This window comes from Eschrichtius robustus, chromosome 12 (assembly GCF_028021215.1).
Source record: "Eschrichtius robustus isolate mEscRob2 chromosome 12, mEscRob2.pri, whole genome shotgun sequence".
NCBI lineage: Eukaryota > Metazoa > Chordata > Mammalia > Artiodactyla > Eschrichtiidae > Eschrichtius > Eschrichtius robustus.
Genome location: NC_090835.1, coordinates 16,725,450 through 16,744,763, shown reverse-complemented (window position 1 = coordinate 16,744,763; position 19,314 = coordinate 16,725,450). Strand labels below are relative to the sequence as shown.

At 40.6% G+C, this 19,314-nt stretch overlaps 1 protein-coding gene across 1 annotated transcript in view; it reads right to left on the bottom strand.

The window, feature by feature from the left end:
• The window catches only part of CNTN3 (contactin 3), a 310,295-nt gene that overhangs the window by 12,154 nt on the left and 278,827 nt on the right, over positions 1-19,314 (bottom strand). The window contains exons 19-20 of the mRNA XM_068557391.1: positions 16,831-16,946; positions 4,738-4,921 (exon numbers count right to left, since the gene is read on the bottom strand). Coding sequence (XP_068413492.1) covers positions 4,738-4,921; positions 16,831-16,946 — 300 coding nt within the window. The remainder of the gene's footprint in view (positions 1-4,737; positions 4,922-16,830; positions 16,947-19,314) is intronic.

The window sequence follows — 19,314 nt, the reverse complement described above, 5'->3', positions numbered from 1 at the left end:
TGAGGATACACTTAATTGTTTTCCTTAAATTCAGACAATTAATTTTGGCTCAACCTACATGGATGAACATTCCATTTGGAAATGCAAACACTCAAATGAAAAACTGATTTCACCATTTAATATCACTATTTTCTCAAGTAGATACTCATGTATAATCATTGGTGAAGGCATTACAAAATAGGATTCTCTTGTTCTAGGGGAGAATCTGGGCATGTGATGCAGGCCAGGCCAATCAAGGGTTTCCACCTACTTGCCACAAAAACTGGCTCTAGAAGAGCCAAGACCCCTCCTTGGCTCTGAGTGGAGGCATCAGGAAGGAGCTGGCCCTTTTCCCAGCATGCTCAGTTGACAGGAATAGGCTTTGAGGTGCTTAATGGCAATACTGTTACTCTGAAGAGGGGACCTGGTGAGAATGATGCCACCATGGAACAGAGCCAAGAGATGAAGAGAGTCTCGATTGTTTAATAAATACTTACAGGGCACCAACTGTGAGTACTGAGACACTGAAGACAGAGCTCTGGGGATAGAGTAATGAGGAAAACAGGCAGAATCTCTGCCCTGAAGGAGTTTGGCCTTCAGTCAAAGCAGGCTGGTGAGACAACAATAAAATAATTACGAACATGCTATAGCATGGGTGGTGGCTCTAAGTGCGATGCCCAAGAATAAAGCAGCAAAGGAGACAGGGAGTGTCGGGAAATGAGGGGCTGTACTTTTACATACGGCGGTCAGGTGGCACTGAGGTTACACGTGAGCATAGGGGAGAGTCCCACTTGGGCATCTGGAGGAACAGCCTTCGGGGGAGAGGGGGCAGCAAATGCAGAGCGCCTGAAAGGAAGGTGGAAGGAGCGGGTAGAAAATAGTAGGAAATGAGTCTAAGTAGGATTTCAGGACGGATTGTAAAGGTCTTGTTGGGCATTTTAAGGATTTAGCGTTTATCTGGAGTGGGATGGGAAGTGACTGGAAGGTTCTGAGCAGAGAAGCGACATCATCACTACCACTCTGGCCTGAGGGAGACAAAGGCAGAGGGGCTGAATGATAAAGGGCCACTGCCCTGATCCATGTGAGGGTTGTGCCAACTTGTACCAGGGCGACTGCCGTGAATGCCTTAAGAAGTGGCAGATTCTTGTAGAAGGCAGATTCTGGACCAGGTGTAGGGTATAAGAGAAACAGAAGAGTTGAGGGTGACCCCAAAATTTCTGTGGATGAGCAACTGCAACAACGGGACTGAATTTACCAAGATGGGGAATATTGATATTGTAGAAGGGCCAGGTTTTAAATGGGGTGGATGACTTAAAGAACTTAGTTTTAGAAATAATCAATTTGAGATGTTAGGTGATTATTGAGGATGTTGAGTGCTAAATTTATCCATACTGAAAGCCACAATTACCACTTGACTTTTCAGTCATACAAAGCAGAATATTTGCCCTCCACATTCTTTCCTGCAATCTCCGAACATAAACTTCTCAGTATGTTTCCTTTTAGAAGCCGTTCCATTTCATCATTTATATGCTATCTGCAATTTTTCCTCATCAGTGCCTTTAGATAAAAGATGTTCTTAAGAGTTAGCTCTCTTTGGGTTGCAAGTAACAAAAATCCATCTTTGATTACTTAAAGAGGCTAATTAGTGTTTAACTTAGAAATGCTTTAAAAAAAACACAAGTATTTGGATATCAAAAATTAAGTGTTTAATGGAAGCTACAGTACTTAGCCTGAGAATCCTTGTATTATTTACATTAATCAAAAATATCACCCAAGATCTGTATGGATGTAAAGCCTCGCATACAGAATTCCATGATTACAAGTACATGAAACTTGCATATTTTAAGTAAGATGGTGAAGGACTCCAGTAAGTGTTCTGAATTCACCATGTTCAGTCAAGAGGAAGTACATGGGATTAATAACAGTACTTCAGGCTGGCCTGCTTCTTTAGATTTCATTCATCTATCTAGCTACCGATTAAACATTTAATGAGTGGCTCCCAGTGCCAGGTTGGGCACTGGGGCTGGGTGAACAGAAACAGAAGGACTCTTTCTTTCCCCATAAAGTTTACAATCCAGAGGGGAAGACAGATAGCAAGCAAAGACTCAAAGATGTTATCTTCGTTCTTTATGCCTGAAGCATGACAATAATTCTCTTCACAGTGATAATCACAAAAGCCTTATTAAAATTCGTAACTAGGATTTAAAGCTAACACCATGTCAAACGTTAGTATGACTATTAAGAGCTGCCAGTAAAACAATATTAGAAATAGTTTTAAAAGATTGTCTTACTTGTATTTTGGTACATTAGAAAAATTATGAATGTAAAATTTAAAACTTAACAATGGTCTTTATACACAATCTTAGAATAATTAGGGATTTTAATTATCTCTATGAATTTCCCACTCAAAGTAGGAAAACTTTCTTTAATAACACCTACAGCCCCACATGCAGACTCCAGTTAAATTGGGGCGATAGGAATGTATCATTTGCAGGGGAGATTTTGTTCAATTACTGGAATTCCCATGAGACTCCAGGTCCATGAGCACAGAAGCCCTGTCTATCTTTGATCACCTTACCTGCTTCCTAAACACAGAGTAAAATCCCAATAAATACTGGTGTTATATATGACATGAACATTCTAATTATATGGTTGAAAGAGAGGCTAGCACAGTGGTTAAGACTATGTCTGGATTTGTACGGCTCTCTTGCTACTTACTCTGTGATCTCAGGAAAGTTATATAACCTCTAAGTGCTGCCGCATCCTCGTCTCTAAAGTGAGACTACTAATAGTTTCCAAGTCACGGTGTTGCTGTGAGAATTAAGACTCAATACATGAAACATACTTAGAACAGAGACTGGAAATTGCTCTGTAAGCGTTAGTCATTAAAATCATAATCACCATCGTTACTGTAACCCACAAATTCCTACTTTAGATTGGGTATTTATATGCTATATTTAAATTTTAAAGGGTTTTGCTTTTTTTTAATTCTATTTCACTCAGTGTACATTACCATGAAATTCCCATCGATTTATAACCAGTCTCTTCCTTCTGTCTAACCCATTCACTAAGCTCTTCACTGATTCCATGATGATGTCCCACAGTCTTTTACAATCATAATTTCTTAGCGAGTAATCACATCAATTATTAAGTCAGAGGAAAGAGCCAGATAAACTTGTTTGCATGCATCAGTGCAATCAGAATTTTTGATTGATGCTGTGCTTTGAACATATAATAATGATGTATATTTAAATCTTACTAATTCAGAAGCGCTACTGGGAATACCAAACATATTGAGCGAAAAGTTCTAAACGCAGAATATTTTCAGTTTATTGCCAAACCTACACGCTCCTTGGTCTAACCCCAAACATGTGTTATAAATAAGAGATGGTGTCAGGCTTCTCCTAATAATTAGTGAAGGATAATTAATTACCACATTAGTTGGTTGCTTGTAAATATATGCTACTTAAAGGGATTAAAATGTTTGGTTGCAAAACTTTCTCTCCAAACTCTCTTTTCAATAGATAATACAAAGGTAAAAATATGAACTTTCCTGATCAAACTAACACTGGTTAATGAAAATCCATAGTAGAATTGTGTTTTATATGTATTTTAACTTACCCATAAATAACACTAGCAATAAAATTAGATTTTATACTACTGTTGTTCTTAGCAATTTTAGCCAGCCAACGTATGTTCTCACGAAAGTTTGGGAATTATATATGCAAATAGAAATGCATTAATGAAATTGGTAGTCAAGCAAAAATAACTGTCTCATTCCCATATAGGGCCAGTTAAAAAAACATTTTTACAGGGTTAATTAATTTTGAAAATAAATTAAGAAGAAAAATTGTTTTACTGCACCATTATTTTAAAATTAAAGTTAATCCTGTCATGCCCACATTCCTCATCTTTCAAAAAGAAGTAAAAATGACACCTACCTCATGTGGTAGGTATGAAGTTTAGGTGTGGGAATACATGTAAAGCATGTGAACATAAAATGTTCTCAATTGCTATTAGCTATGACGATAATGACAAGAGTAATTCAAATGGTTGCATTGTGAGAAAGTAGCAATACAATACAATAACTAAATATACACTGGTGCTATCAGTTTCACGGAAATATATACGAAAGACTACAAAATTGCAAATCACTGATTTTTCTGTAGCCTAATTTAAAGCCAGCTTAATGTATAGCTCATAATTGGTGCTTGTGAATGTACCTGTGAATACACAGCTAACAAAGACTCAGCTTTGAAGGCAACACTGACTGACATCTCTGGTCAGATTTTTAAAAATATCAATATATTCATGTGAACCAACATCTTTACTGTGCATTGCCCTCTTTTGAATAAGTAGGAAAGAAAAGAAGAAAAACATCACTCTTGATTCTTTGGCCTGAACTTTAAGTTATTCATGCTTATCAAAAATCCTCAAGCTTTGGAGAACTAAAAATACATGAAATAAACCAATTAGCTGGATCACAGTTTAAAAGAAAAGTGGATGGACTTGACTAAACATCCCACTCTAAAATTTTTCAAAAGGTGCACATTCATTTTCACATGGGGTTTCTAACTGAAGATTTAGGGGTATCAGGAAGACATGTATGAGTGCCTCTGAGTTTACAAGGGATTAGAGTTGGGTTTACATCATTCATTGGGCTTACTGACTTGGGTTGTCCATCTAAAATGATAAAGAAGGCTACCATTTTAAATGCAAAGTATTTTTTTGACGTTAAAAAAATCAGAAGATACATACGAGTTTTCTTGGTGGTTGCATTAACCGTGGCACTAAAGGGACCGGTACCAGCACTGTTGAAAGCCCGGACAGCCGTGTAATATTCCAAGTTGCTCTTCAAGCCACGGAGTCTGGCCGATGTCACATTTCCTGCCACTTTCAGTTTGCTTGATGATTCCTCTTCTCCATTATTCCAATACCGCACCTGGTGGACAGAAAACATAAAAAGATGACAAAGATTGATAAAACAGCATCCTTTAAATTAAGTGATTTTTATTAAAATGGGCACTGTGATTTATTTACTTTATCATTTGTTCCACAAGTAGTTTTTAAGGACCTACTATGTGCTAGGTGCTGCATTAGGCTCTGTGCCACAGACGTGAAAGAAAAGGGACTCCCGGGGGAGACAGATAATAAGTACACAAATAAACCAGATAAATCAAAGACAGTAAGTGCTACATGCTACTAGCCCATAGCTTTATAAATGGGAAAATGAAGGAAAAAAATCTACATTTCTAACAGAGTGAGCTGCCCCTCCTTCTCAGACCCTAATCAACCTGGCTCAGGCTCAACGCTGGAAGGCTGGCAGCTATGCTTAAACTCTGATGGATGGTGAAGATGCCTTCTGTGAAGAAAGTGACCTGTCAGAGCAAAGACCACTGAAAAGCCAGCTGGCCACTGACTTGTCCTACAGTGATGGCCAAGTGTCACCAAGACCCCTGAGTATGCAGAGCTGCTGCAGAGACGAGGAAGGCAGGTAACATAGGTTAATTTATGGATGTATTGAAATGTTTTACTTGTATTTCATTATTGTGAACTGTGCAAAATGATCTGAGACTGCTTATAAAGATATATACATTTACAGTATAAAAATACAAAAAAGTTTTCAGAGTATTTGATAAAATAAAGAAATAAAAGTAGAAAAATACAATAATAAGACACGTTCCCCGGGGAACTCCAATTTATGCTATAAAGTCCTGCTATGCTTTGCTAGACAGTTTGGATCCTTCATAAAATAAAAACAGCAACAAAACCACCAAACAAATGGCTCATGAAAAGTGCAACTATTCCTCGTGCTGAGACCAGATATCACCATCTGACCGTCTAAAGCAGGGGCTGGACACTTAACACAAATACATAAAGCAGACTGAGTACATATTTTTTACTTTCCTAAAGAAACAGGCACTTGGGGCTCCCCTGATGGCGCAGTGGTTAAGAATCCGCCTGCCAATGCAGGGGACGCGGGTTCGAGCCCTGGTCCGGGAAGATCCCACATGGCGCAGAGCAACTAAGCCCATGCGCCACAACTACTGAGCCCGCGTGCCACAACTACTGAACCCCACATGCCACAACTTCTGAAGCCCGGGAGCCTAGAGCCCGTGCTCCGCAGCAAGAGAAGCCACCGCAATGAGAAGCCTGCACACCGCAACGAAGAGTAGCCGCCGCTTACCGCAGGTAGAGAAAGCCTGCGCACAGCAACAAAGACCCAACACAGCCAAAAATAAATAAATTAAATAAATAAATTTATTTTTTAAAAAAAGAAAGAAATAGGCACTTTCCTGTTTTTCTTGCAGTCTTTGCCCTTTTGGTTTGACTTTCATTTTTCTACTTCGATAGCAAAATATGAAAACAGGAAACCATTTCTATAATTTCTGTAAGTAAACGGCTCCTTGGGCAAAATGAAAACGGCAATCGATGCTCAGCCATCAGAGTCATGAAGGCAGTAGAGACGTGTGGGAACTGCGGCAAAGGAGACAGGCACGTTCCATCTTCGTAATGGAGCCTCTACGCAGCTCTGGTCGACGGGGGGAAGATGGACCCAGTGTTTACAGGTCTTTTTTTAAAAGAAAGCAAAAATCCTGATTTTAATGTGAAATGTCCCAAATTTAGAGTTGGCCCCATTTGTCTGTGGGCTAAACAAAACGTGTTTATGGGTTGCCTAGGGTAAACCCATTTCAGGCCTCTGAGAAAAATACACCTAAAGTTACTTTAAAAAAAATGAGCAACTATAAAATTATTTCTTTAAAAAAGATTAGCAGCAAAATATAAAATCTCAGGTTTTTCAATAATAATCCCAAATTAGCATATTAATATCACGCCAGATCAATATTTTCCCTATATATGTGCATGTATATATGTGTGTGTATATTATGCATGTATATTTATATTGCTATCAAGGCCCCCTTAAATTCATGCAAAATGCTGGGCTCATGTATGTGTATATGTGCGTTTTCCCTGGAAAGAAGTTATTAGTTTTCAGAAAAACCGTGAAAGGAGGACGTAAACCCAAATAATTAGGACTAAATTGAATATGCACCTCCTACAACTTTAAAGCATCAAATATAAATTAGCAAAAAAATCCACATATATGACAGATACCATTTACCATTATCAAAGAACACCACATAGATTTTATTCATTAATTAAAGATAACATGCCAAACTGTCTTTTATAAAGCCACACCCAGCAAATTGTTAATGGATACCGAAAACTCACATACATTCTAAATTCACCAACTGTAAACAACGGAGGTATTGCTTAGGTTTAGATGACTCCACAATGATAAGACGCTCCCTGCTCTTTAAAGCATTGTCTAGTTATTAAACTAAGAATGACACATAATCGATAATTAAAATAAAACACTGTAGTCAGCCTGAAAACTTGTGGCCTAGGATATAGCATAGACTGGGAAAAAGATCACATAATTATGAGCTTTAATAATTGTCACTCAACACACGGAATGGCAGAGGCAGGGAGAAGTCAAGTAACTCAATCAAGATCATCCTGTGATACACATTGGTCTCTTGTTAGGTTTCCATCCGTGCGCCATCCTTTCTGTATTCAAATTACTTCAATATAAGTTGCCTAAGAAATCATTCCTTAGGAGACTGATTTAAAGAAGAAATAAAAATAAGTTTCAATTGGCATATGGATTATCTTTTATAAATCAGTTCATAGAAGGTGCTTGAAAGCTCTTGATAGCAGTTTGTTTCTGAAGTTCTTTAACCAATCTCCATGTATCAGAATGAGAGATTTATTTTTAGATCTCAGTGCTGACAGGTATTAGAAATATTTAAACATAGAGAAAATTAGTGCCAAAATTGAGCATGATATTAGTTCAAATTTATTATATAATCTTCTTAAATAGCTTTACTTTAAAAGTTGAATAAATATGCATATAACTAAAGCATAAAGAAATAAAGCAGTGACATACATATTTCCAAGTAATAATCAGTTATGTTCTATAAAAATTTTGTTCAAAAATATTTATACAAGGATAGATATTTTTTATTATGTAAGTAATAAATCAGTTATGTTCTATAAAATTCTGTTCAAAAATATTTATATGAGGATAGTTTGTTGTTTTTTTTTTTTTTAATAGAGGAAAAAGCCAAGAAGTAAAGACGCCATTTTTCCTCTCAGTTGTGTTCTGGGTTTAAATGGTAAAAGTTGTACACTTGAGAGGGCAGAATATAACTCCACACTAATTTGGATTTTATAGGCACAACCACAATACAGGGATGAAGAAAGGAAACATGTCCAGGCTGAAGGAACAAACTCTGAAAATATAATTGTGCAGAAAAGAGTTAATATAACATTGACAGAACATGAAGGCAGCATCTACAAAAGATGAGCAGAGACAGAAATATTACAAAGCACATGAAGAACCCTGCTAACAAGAAAGAAAGTCAGCAGACTGGACCACAGGGGACTGGCTATTATACGCTTAGGTGAAATGGATCTTAAAATAAGTATATTTAAAATGTTCAAATTTACCAAAGAAGGGACTAAATTTATAATGCAAGAATAGGAGACAAAGAAAAAAGATGGGGCGAATCTACAAAATATCAAGTAGAATTCTGACACCTGAAAAATACAATAGTAAAAAAGAAATCAGTGCTAGGATTGAGCTGAAGACTGGAAGGTAGAAGACAGAATGAATAAATCCAGAACATGGAGAAGGAAAGAAAAATTATGAAAGCCAAGTTAAGAAACACTGAGGATGAATGAAATTTTCCAACCAGAGTTCCAGAAGGAGAGGTTAAGGAAAAGGCAACAATAAAAGAGAAAATGTCTCAGAATTTTCCAGAACCGAAGAAACGCAGATATTTTCATGTTGTAGATTCACTCTGAGTTCAGAGGGAGGAAAAATAAAAGGTAAATCCACTCCAAAGGAGAAAGTGATTAAGACTGAATTGTGGCTCCTAACACTTTTTCATCACCCGGCCTGAGAGACACAGGCCACTCTCTCCATCAGTAGCGGGTCACCCTGCCTTGGTTTGCTAGTGCAAGTGTGCGCCAGTGCCAGCAACTGCATTCCCTGGCACAGAAGACAGCAGGAGGGGCGAATGCTAAGGTGGAATCATGTTCTGGAGGCAGGTTTGTCTTGGTCATCACCATAGCTCTGCCGCTTGGGTCAAAGCTTGTACACACTAAGGACCCAATATTGGCGAATTCTTGAATGACTTAAACACAGGCAGTTTAAAAATGCCTCCCTCCTTCCCACCACAGAGACACATAAGAAATATGTATTTGGTCTCTGCACACAGCTCCCCCCAAACCCGTGGAATCTCAGAAGTGGTAAGTGTCTTTTGTATGCTAATGAGACATCTGGTGGCTTTGGGCTCCTGGGTACCTTCAGGATGGAGACTGGCTGCCAGGGTAACCAACCTTGTGATTAGAGGGTTGGAACTTTCAGGCCCACCTCCTGACACAAGGCTGGAGGTTGATTTAATTTGGTTAACTAACGGTCAATGATTTAATCAATCGTTCCTATGCAGTGAAGCCTCCATTAAAAAAACCTAACTGAAGAGGTTAGAAGGGCTTCCAAGTAAGTGAACACATTGAGGTGCTGGGAGAGTGGAGGGCACGGAGAGGGCATGGAAGGTCTGTGCCCCTTCCCACATACCTTGGCCTAAACACCTTTTCCATTTAGCTGTTGCTGAGTTGTATCCTTTACAATAAATGGACAACGGTAAGTAAAGTGCTTTCCTGAGTTTTGTGAGCCATTCTAGCAAGTTATCAAACCCAAGGAGGGGGTTGTGGGAACCCCTCCGTTGATCAGAGGAGGGCTGGACTTGTGACTGGCATCTGATGTTTGTGTGTGTGTGGCGGCGGGGCAGGGCAGTCTTGTGGGACTGAACCCTCAACTTGTAGGATCTGAAGCTAACTCTAGGTACAGAGGGTCAAAATTGAATTGAATTTTAGGACACCCAGCTGGTGTCAGAGAACTGGTTGGTGTAGAGAAAGAACCCCACATTTTTGATGTCAGAACTGTTTTGTGGATAGAGCAGAGAGGAAGATTTTTTTTTTTTCCTTAATTCACCAAGCTAGTTACTCAAGTCCTAATATTCTATGTGTCTATAAAACACTGGGACTCCAGTTTCTTGATGAGATAATAATTTTTTCTTCAGAACCATAATACGCTTTCATAAGCTAATATATTTTTATCTCGGTAAGTAAACAGAAGCAAACTTGAGGAACGTTAGGATTTAAAATGCTATCTCTATTTCTGCAAGGAATTTGGTTATTCCAAAAACTAATGTCCCTGCGGTGAGGAGTCCTTCACATCACGGCATCAGAGATTTCACTTCACCTTAAAATGAAATGCAGTTTATAAAAATAATATATTGAAAAATGGCACCTTTTTTAGCCATTAAAGTACAGGTATTTAGTCAGAATAGACTGAAATAATTTTGTGTATACTTACAGATTTTCAGGAAGACAAATATTTCATCTTAGCTGCTAGACGAAACACATTTCAATAAATATCAGGCAGGCAAATGCATTGGACAGGTTTTAGAAGACAAATCCAGATCTACCTCCTACTCTTCTTTACTGGGCTCTCAGTCCCTGGAGGGCTGACCTATGTGAATTACACACCAAGCTCGCTGACCCTCTGGCTTCTCACTGGATGGAGAGGAAATGGAGCGGGACCCTCTAGGGCCCTCCCAGTACAAATCCTTTCTGTATACCCTGTTTCTTGTTTGCAGGAAACAGGCTTCATTTAGCCTCCGTGACCTACCCTGAGTTCCAAAGGGCAGATTCAAATAACTGCTTATCAGGGAAGGGAGGGAATACAAAAACAAAGGAGAAGCGGGCAAGAAATAATAGTGCATGGGGCGGGAGTGGAGGCGCAGGGTCCTGCTTCCACGTCAAGGAATATAGGTAACAATACCTTTGAGTTCTTCTGCAGGAACTAAGGCCCCCGCCCAGGCGGAGGATGGTAACTTCAGCCTGAGCCCAAGATTCCTGGAGCACAGCCCTGTTTACCTCACCACCAACCAATCAGAAGAAAGTCTGCCCACAGTGGAAGATAAATGAAGACCCTGAACTCCTCCCCAAATGATTCTCCCTTTAAAAACTTTCATGGTCGAGCAGAATCTTCAGAGTTGGTTTTTGGACACAAGTTCGCCATCTTCCCAGTTTGCTGGCCTCCTGAATAAAGCGACTTTTCCGTTCCTACCAGCACTTGTCTCTTGAGTACTGGCTTTTGAGAGGAGAGCAGCGAACCTGAATTCAGAAACAGAGAAGCCAGGAGACGGGCCGGTGGGAGGAGAGAGAGGCTGCGATATTTACTCCCCTGGATCCCTCAATGCTGAGGCGCAGTCTGGTAGGGACTATATCTGCCTAATAACAAACCCAGCTTTGTTTGGGTGGCTCTCACACACATACGTACTGCTCCCTCCAGCATAACAAATCCTTCCACCACCTCCAGAAAGTCTGCATTTTATTTACTCAATTCATTTTTGCTGCCTTCCTGTTTATTTAAATGGGCCTGAATTGTCTCTATCCAATTTTCCTACGTACATGTGACTCGTTCTAGAGTGAAGTTAATTCTCTGCCTGATAGTAAGGAATTAGACTCTCTCCATATGTCTTTGTTTCTTCCAGTAGGATTTTCGTATTCTCAAAAAAGTATTCAAATATTTGACGTCTTTTTCCATTCTAACTCAAATGTTAGGCGCTAAACACATTCTGTACAGCTGTTTAGAACAGGAGGTAGGACAGAGGTACCAGTGAAGTTTTAGTTTGGCCTTCTGTACACATTTTTAGTTATGTTCCCCCGCTACACGTTAAAAAAAATAAATCTAGTATGTTCCCCTCCCCCCCACCCAAGTTCTATTTCGCTGCCAAACATTTTAAAAAAATCTACAACTCCCCCTCGCCTCCCCTCCCGGGGAAACACTGACTGAAACGGCCTGCCCCGGTCAGGCACCACAGTAACCACTTGCATGAGTTATCTTCAACAGGAGGTCCTGGTAAGGAATGCAGAACTAACAAGCTACCACCAACCGGAATAATTCGGGAAAGGTCACAAGGAAAGAGGAGACGCCAGCCCAGATGTCCTGCCAACCTCCCAGAATCCTTCTCGTTGGAATCCATCTTGGCCGAGCGATGCACGCGCCATCAGGAAGGACCCTGAGTCAAAGTGACTGGCCAGAGACAACCCAAAAACTAACCCCATTCCCATAAAACCCGAGACTGCGAGCCACGTGGGCAGAGCAGTTCGCCTGGCTTCCCTTACCCTGCTGCTCTCCACCCGGGAGCCCCTTCCCAATAAAGTCATTTGCTTTGTCAGCACGTGTGTTTCTCTGGACACTTCATTTCTGAGTGTTAGACAAGAGCCCACTCTGGGCCCTGGAAGGGGTCCCCCCTCCTGCAACAGTTCCACAAATATGTTTACCTGTGGTATTTCACAAGTATAGATTTTTGTTTCCATCACTTATCAAGATCATTCTCCCAAGTTTTATTTTCTCAAGACACAAAATGACTTTAAAGAAATGGACTGTATATACCAAGCTAGAACTTTGGAGCTTTTGTTCCTCAGGCACCCACTACCCATGAACTTAAATCATCTGCATCCTCTTTATCTTGTCTGTACATATCTCTTGTTCCTATGCAAAGGGCACAAGAAAAGATCTGAGCCTGAGTGTTGCGGCTTAGAAGGTGAAATAAATTGGAACCCAGGGAAATGAGCTCCTCGACGACTACTTGGTCAAATCAGAAAGAAAATTAGTCTAGATGCTAAAGATGATGTGTGCTCAGCATGCCACGTGGCACATGATGAGATGAGAGGGAAACAGGTGCTATTAACAGTTGTAAAGCCACACTGGGGAAATTGCAACCCACAAAGCTAGCCACGTGCCTGATAGTTAAATACTCTGCCAAGTCATTTATTCTTCCAGGTTACTGTTTAAATCATTATCGAGACTATGAAAATACATATTTTTATCTTGGCATAATTATATAAATTATATCTTAAGTTGCCCCAATTAGTATACCTTTCCCTGAGTTTGTTTCTTTCTTTTCATACATACCAAGCACTTGGGGAACAAACTTTCACTAGTTGTTTCCTTTCAATACTGTATTCAGGCTCCATTTGGATGTTAAATTTGCTACTCTTTACACAGATAGGCAAGATGTCATCATTAATTTCAAGCCAAGTCCCATATGCTCATCGCCCCTCATCTTTTTGCCCCCCACCTAACGTCAACACCAGTAGCAACACAAACAACAGCACTGAGTCCCATACTCAGATTGTGCTAAGTGTTTCTGTATTACTTCACTGGTTTTCAAATTTCCCCTTTCAATGAAATCTTATCCCAACGCCCAATATTCAAAACAGAAAAGGAGAAGCTCCCAAAGTCTCTTTGGGCCATTTTCACAATGGCTGCTTTATCTCACTTAAAGTTTCTCCAGTGATGCTGAGAGTTATTTACTGTTTTAACTGGGCCTTGGAGAGCATTCGTAATGTGCTCAAAGCCAGATAGCAGTAAGATAATGGAGCCAAAATTGCATTTATTCAATCAACATGAAATTTTTGCCTGCCTCCTGTGTGCCAGATACAACTCTTGGCACTTGGGATACATCAGTGAACAAACAGGCAGAATCCCCTGTCGCTGGTGGAGCTTATATTCTGTCCCAGTGGATCTGAAGGCAGGTTTGTCTAATTCAAAAATGGTGTGGACTTCATGAGATACTACAATGGCACTACTTGGATTCTTTGGTTTTCTCTCTTGTTCAATCAACCTCTCTTTCCTGACCTGAGCCACAGTGGTATAATTCTACTTTCTTAGAGAGTATGCATATCTGGATGACTCATGATCAGCTTAAACTGATATATTCTAAAGTCAGCATCTACGTGCCCCCAAGCTGTCAAAACAATTGCCAGTGACTGGTAACATTCCTGTGGTGCTTGGAAGCCCACAAAGCCCATTTATATATAGTCTCTTGCTTATTTCTCTTAACTACGTCACAAGCTACAACCAGGTGAGAAATGATTATCCTATCATACAGTTTGTAAAGGACAAAGTTATGAATGGGGGATGTGTACTTCAGTCTGCTGTTGGAGGGAGGCAAAATGTGCTCATTTATTTTCTTTAAGTAAATTTGATTTAACACTGAATTTCATATCCTGCTCAGCTAATGGAAAATTTGACTTCAATCACTCCTGGGGCTCCCTTCCCAAAGCCTGGCCAAGATAACTTACTGTTACATTGGTCTGATCCCTTTAGGCCCAGCAGTTCTGCCATGCTTGGGGAATAAGAAGTCCTTGCTGAGTGTGGGAAGCACAGCTGTTCCCTTCTGTGGTCTGGCCACCAACTTGGGCACCGCCAGGTAGAAAGCTCTGGGACCCACGAGATTTTGTAAGCCTCACAGATCTTCGTTTCCTCCAAGGTCACCTGAAACTTCTCTTGTATTTTTTCCTCTGTGGCATGTTCTCTCGCTTCACCCTCTAGGATACATGAAATAATCTCCTTAAAGGCTTGAGCTTTGGAAACAAAGCGAGGAAGGAAGGGATCTCACAGGCAACCCCATCTTGATAGCCGTCAAAAACTCTCATGAGGCAAAAGAGCTTGGAGTCGAAGAACTGCTTGAGAATAGTTACTGGGGAGAAATCTATGAATTAATATCGGAAAAATTCTTCTGGGACATGGTTCACACTTATTCATTGCTTATTATTATGAGCCAGAAACTGTGAGAAGCACAGGTGCCTAATCTCATTCAATCCTCTCAAAATCCTAATTAGGTTAAGCCCATTGTTCCCATTCTGCAGGCAGGAAAATGAGGCTCACAGAATTTACGTAACTTTTCCAGCACAGTGAGTGGCAGAGCTGGGACCTGGCACAGGTTTGACCTCAGGATTATGCTCCTTTACATCTGTGTTCCTTCCATCACACTTACTGTTCCTGTCAATGCCATTTCTCTAATCATTGGGGAGCTACTATTGGTTGCCCACTATCTTTCACTGCTTCTACTCACTGTCAGGGAATTAAAGGAATTTTCCATCCAAGTGTTCTGGGCTTCCTTTAAGATGCTGATCAAGTTGCTCTGCTGTATTTATGTGGTGTTTTGCTTCTTCAGTATCACTTCGGTTTCCTTAAGTCTGGACAGCTCTGTGATCAGGGTCTCTGTGTCAAGACCAGGGCTTCCTATACATACATGTGCAGGAAGACGTTTCCCTATGGGTATTTACTAAAAATGCACCTTCACAACACCCACCCCTAGATGTTTGGGTTCAGTGGGCCCAGGGAGGATTCTGGGGGCTCATCTTCAGCAAAAATTTAGGTAATTGTGGTGAAGGTGGCCCATGGTGCATCCTTTGAGCATCACTGCTCTAGCCAATCCTTCCTCTACTTTATCTTTAATTTATCCAAGTCACTGCTTGTTTGGTTACAAGGACCAGGAACTCTCTCAAGTTCAAATGTAAAGGGGGCTGGCTGAAAAGGAGGACAAGGTGACATAATGAGAAAGAAACCAGCCAACTCAAGAACTGGTCAATTGTCAGAGAGCTCTTCTATGTTGCTCTTCAAGCTCCATGGGTCCTTGTCTCCTCCATCCTTTAGGGCTGCATGAAAGTATGTCTGCTCCGTCTCATCTCTGTAAATCAGCTTTGTCCTATCTGCCCATGGCCTTCACTTGGGAAGTCTGAACTGGGTCCTAAATTTGACACATCACTGCATTATGCTCACTGAACACAATCTCTATGCTGCTTGCTTCAATACTTCAAACAAGAATCTGACTAGCTCAGCTTAACTGCCCATGGGGTCAGCTGCCTTTGAGCAAGTGGGCACCCTCGTGCAGTCACTGAGGTTATGCTGGCAAGTGGCAGGGTACACGGTCCTGTACTGCAAACACGTGCATGTAAACCTACCACTGAGTCAGGAATTAGAAGCATGAGGGAAGCTTGCTAAGAAGACGGCTGTGGGCCGGGGTGAAATCACAGCTGTGGCTACCACAGTGTCACTGTCACAGAAACCTTCTTAAGACTTCGCTTTTTATCTTGTCAGCTCTCAGCTCAACTGCTCCCACTCTTCTCTAACTGCTCCCTCCTAAACGTGGGGCCCAGTCCAGAATGGTTCTTCTTAACATTCAGAGCCGTCTGTGAGCTGGCCCCGCTGCACCCTGCTACCGTCACCTGCCCCACAGGAACCCCCTTCTGCAGATGGACCTCTACTCCTTCCACTCTTTCAATGTGCCATGCTCAGCCTGGAATGTTTCCACTTTCTCTACGTTTACTTATTTTTTCTTTAAAGTCCTGTTAAACCTTACTAGCCTTATGAAACCTTTCAAGGTCACTCATCCCTCAACCACTTTCTGTGTGGCCTATTCTGCACTTCATTACATTTGGTCTTGTGTTATGCCGTTTCAGACCTTTCATCGTATTTCACCAAAGACAATTATTTGAAGGCAAGAATTACATTTTACAAGGCTGACTTCTCTAGAGCCTAGAAGTAACAAGGCCACCAAGAAAATAAGACAAAGCACCGGAAGAGCTATTAGCAGATATACCCAGTGAACTTAAATACTATGTTTCGAGCTCACTCTTATTTTTTAGCCAAACTAGCTAAAGATTAGGCCCACAGGATACATGATTTCCTTTCATTTTATTATTATTTTTTCCTTTATACCTCAACTAAAGTCACTTTCATTCAACTGGTTGAGTTAAACTCAATATCCGTTGATAGTCACACAGAACAATACGGTGATAAAATTGAACAAAAGTCAGACTTTAGCTAAGATGTCATTGTTAAGAAGACTTTTAAACGAAAGCAGACAAGGTAGCATGGCAACATACTTACACGAGCTAATTAATTTTAAAAGACATTACCTCATAGCCGAGTAAGTGTCCGTTGCTCAACTTCCAAGGAACAGCCTTCCAAGAAACTTCAATTTCTGAGGAAGACAAGCTATTTGCACAAACTTGAGATGGAGCTACTGTAGGCTCTGTTTGGGAACAGAAAAATATATTGACGTTCTTATTTTTTTAAAAAAAGCATTTTAACATATTTGAAAATGTCAAATAGTCTGTAAAAATATTTGAAAACATGAACCATGTCTTGGTCACTTTCCATTTCCTAGGAAGAGAGCATCACAGCCACAGGCTTTTCCTTGCGGAACAGCCAGAGCAACTTGCTCCCTCTCTGGCATTCCCTTCTTGGTATCCTACTTTCCTCCCCTTTTTCCCTTGGTTCTTTCCTCCCTATCATTATTTCTCTCCTCTCCGTCCCACAGTCCCTATGGGAAATCCTATGCCCACAAGTGCTACCTATTTTATGTTATTTTCTGTTTTTCCAAATAAAGGTCAAGGCCTACAGAGTTCATTTATTCAATAAGCATTTGGTGAGTGCCTTGTCTAGCCAGGCGCACAAGAGGGGCAAAGTTAAATGAGATCCTGTACTCTTCTGGAGGAGATAAGCACACACAGAGCTTAATACACAGGAGGAAATCCCCTTTGTAATGGAGAACTCTTGGGGCTTCATGGATCTCACAGTGATTCTTTCCTCTTAGGAGCTCTGAGCAGAGATGCGTCCTCCCCCGATATCCATTTCTACGTTAAAGGCTCCTGCTCCCTGGCCATGGCTGATGCATATTAAGATAGACCCCTGGTCCAAGGATGGGCCTATTAGATTTTTTTCTCTTGAGAATTTGAAACGTGCTTTGGAAAAACGAGGAAGGCTTGAGGCCAATCAATCCAGCCCTGATGCCCTAGAGAAGCCCTAAGTTTCTGAGGGCCCAGAGCTTCTCTGACTAAGGCTCTTCATGAGGTTTGCTATTTACCTCTCTCTTTGATTCAGTGAAAGGTCAGAGTATATTTCCAATAAACCCCTGCTTTTTTAAAAGACAAGTCGAATCAGTTTCTGACATTTGTAACAGAAAGACCTTTAACCAAATCATCAGTGGTGGCAAGAATGGAAACAGGAGAAGGAAAGTGCAGGAGGCAAGAAGACAGAAAAAGGCTCTGGCCGTCCCTCCTTCCCAACTGCCGCCCGCCCCCAACCCCATCTACCCAAACTCCCTGGTTAATTTAATTGCCATCACCCCTCAGACTCCTGACAGGCCCTTGTAATGATAATCCTTCTCAGCAACTCTTGGAGATGGGGTCTGGCTATGCATATAAAAGCTCTTTGTTTTGCAAAAAATTTAAAAATCCTGTTCTCTTTTTCTCTCAGAACACAGTGGGGAAAGAGAGAACAAAAATAGGAGGTGACAGTATGATGAAAAATTGAGCCTCCTTACTGTTTTTAGGAATGACAACTGTGGACCCACTTTCTCCATTTACTGTAAGGCTTGGAGGATAGAGGAGATACCGTGAAATCGTATTTCATGAGCTCAAACTACTCAAGAGCAAAGGCCCCGGGTTAAAATACTAGCTCAATAGGTCTGTATGGATTTTGGCAAGTCCATTAATTTCTTTCCTCAAGCTTCCATTTTCTCCTGTGTAAGTGGGAAATAACAATAGTACCTACTTGCCATTCCTCCTTGGAAAATTCAAATTAGGTTAACGTCTGGCTGATGGTAAGCATCCAATACATGTTAGCTCCTGCCATTCTAACTAGCTAGAACCGCATGAGATCGCCAATATTCAGCTGCTTTTGACCTATAAAATGGCAATTTCATAGGATTCTCCTAACATTACTATTATTTTTACTATTACTTTCTGGGACAGAAAGGCAGAGAAAGGGAGTGAGTCCAGAGTGGAGTATGTATGAATCTGTACCGGCTAGAACTGGTGAAACCCATCCTCAAACCTGCATATTCCATACCTCCCCAATGTCAGATTTCTGGTCCTCCCTCTCCATCCTGCTAAAACCTCTTTCTCAGGTCTAGGAACCACTATAAAACTTCAGACTAGGGCACTTCAAAAAGAATATCTTAATCTTACCTCCCAAAGAAGAAAGCTGTAGAAGGCTGTGCTGCTCCCTGCTTCACAGATTGGAACTCAATGTGTTCCTCATAAGCAGATTTTTAACGAATTATTACCCCCTCTAACTATCCATTGAGTCTCACACTTCAAGTAGGCATGGTTGATCTTTATTACCTGGACTACTAACTATGACTTCAATCATTCTCCTTTTCAAGAAATATATCTGAAGTCACAAAGAACTTCCAAATGGGTTTTTGGAGCACAATTGGTTGATTAAGTGTGGTACTGACATACAGATCTTCCTTGACTTATGATGGGGTTACATCTCGATAAACACATCCTAATTTGAAAATACCATAAGTCGAAAATGCATTTAATATACCTAATATAGCAAACAGCAAAGCTTAGCCTAGCCTACCTTAAACAGGCTCTGAACACTTACATTAG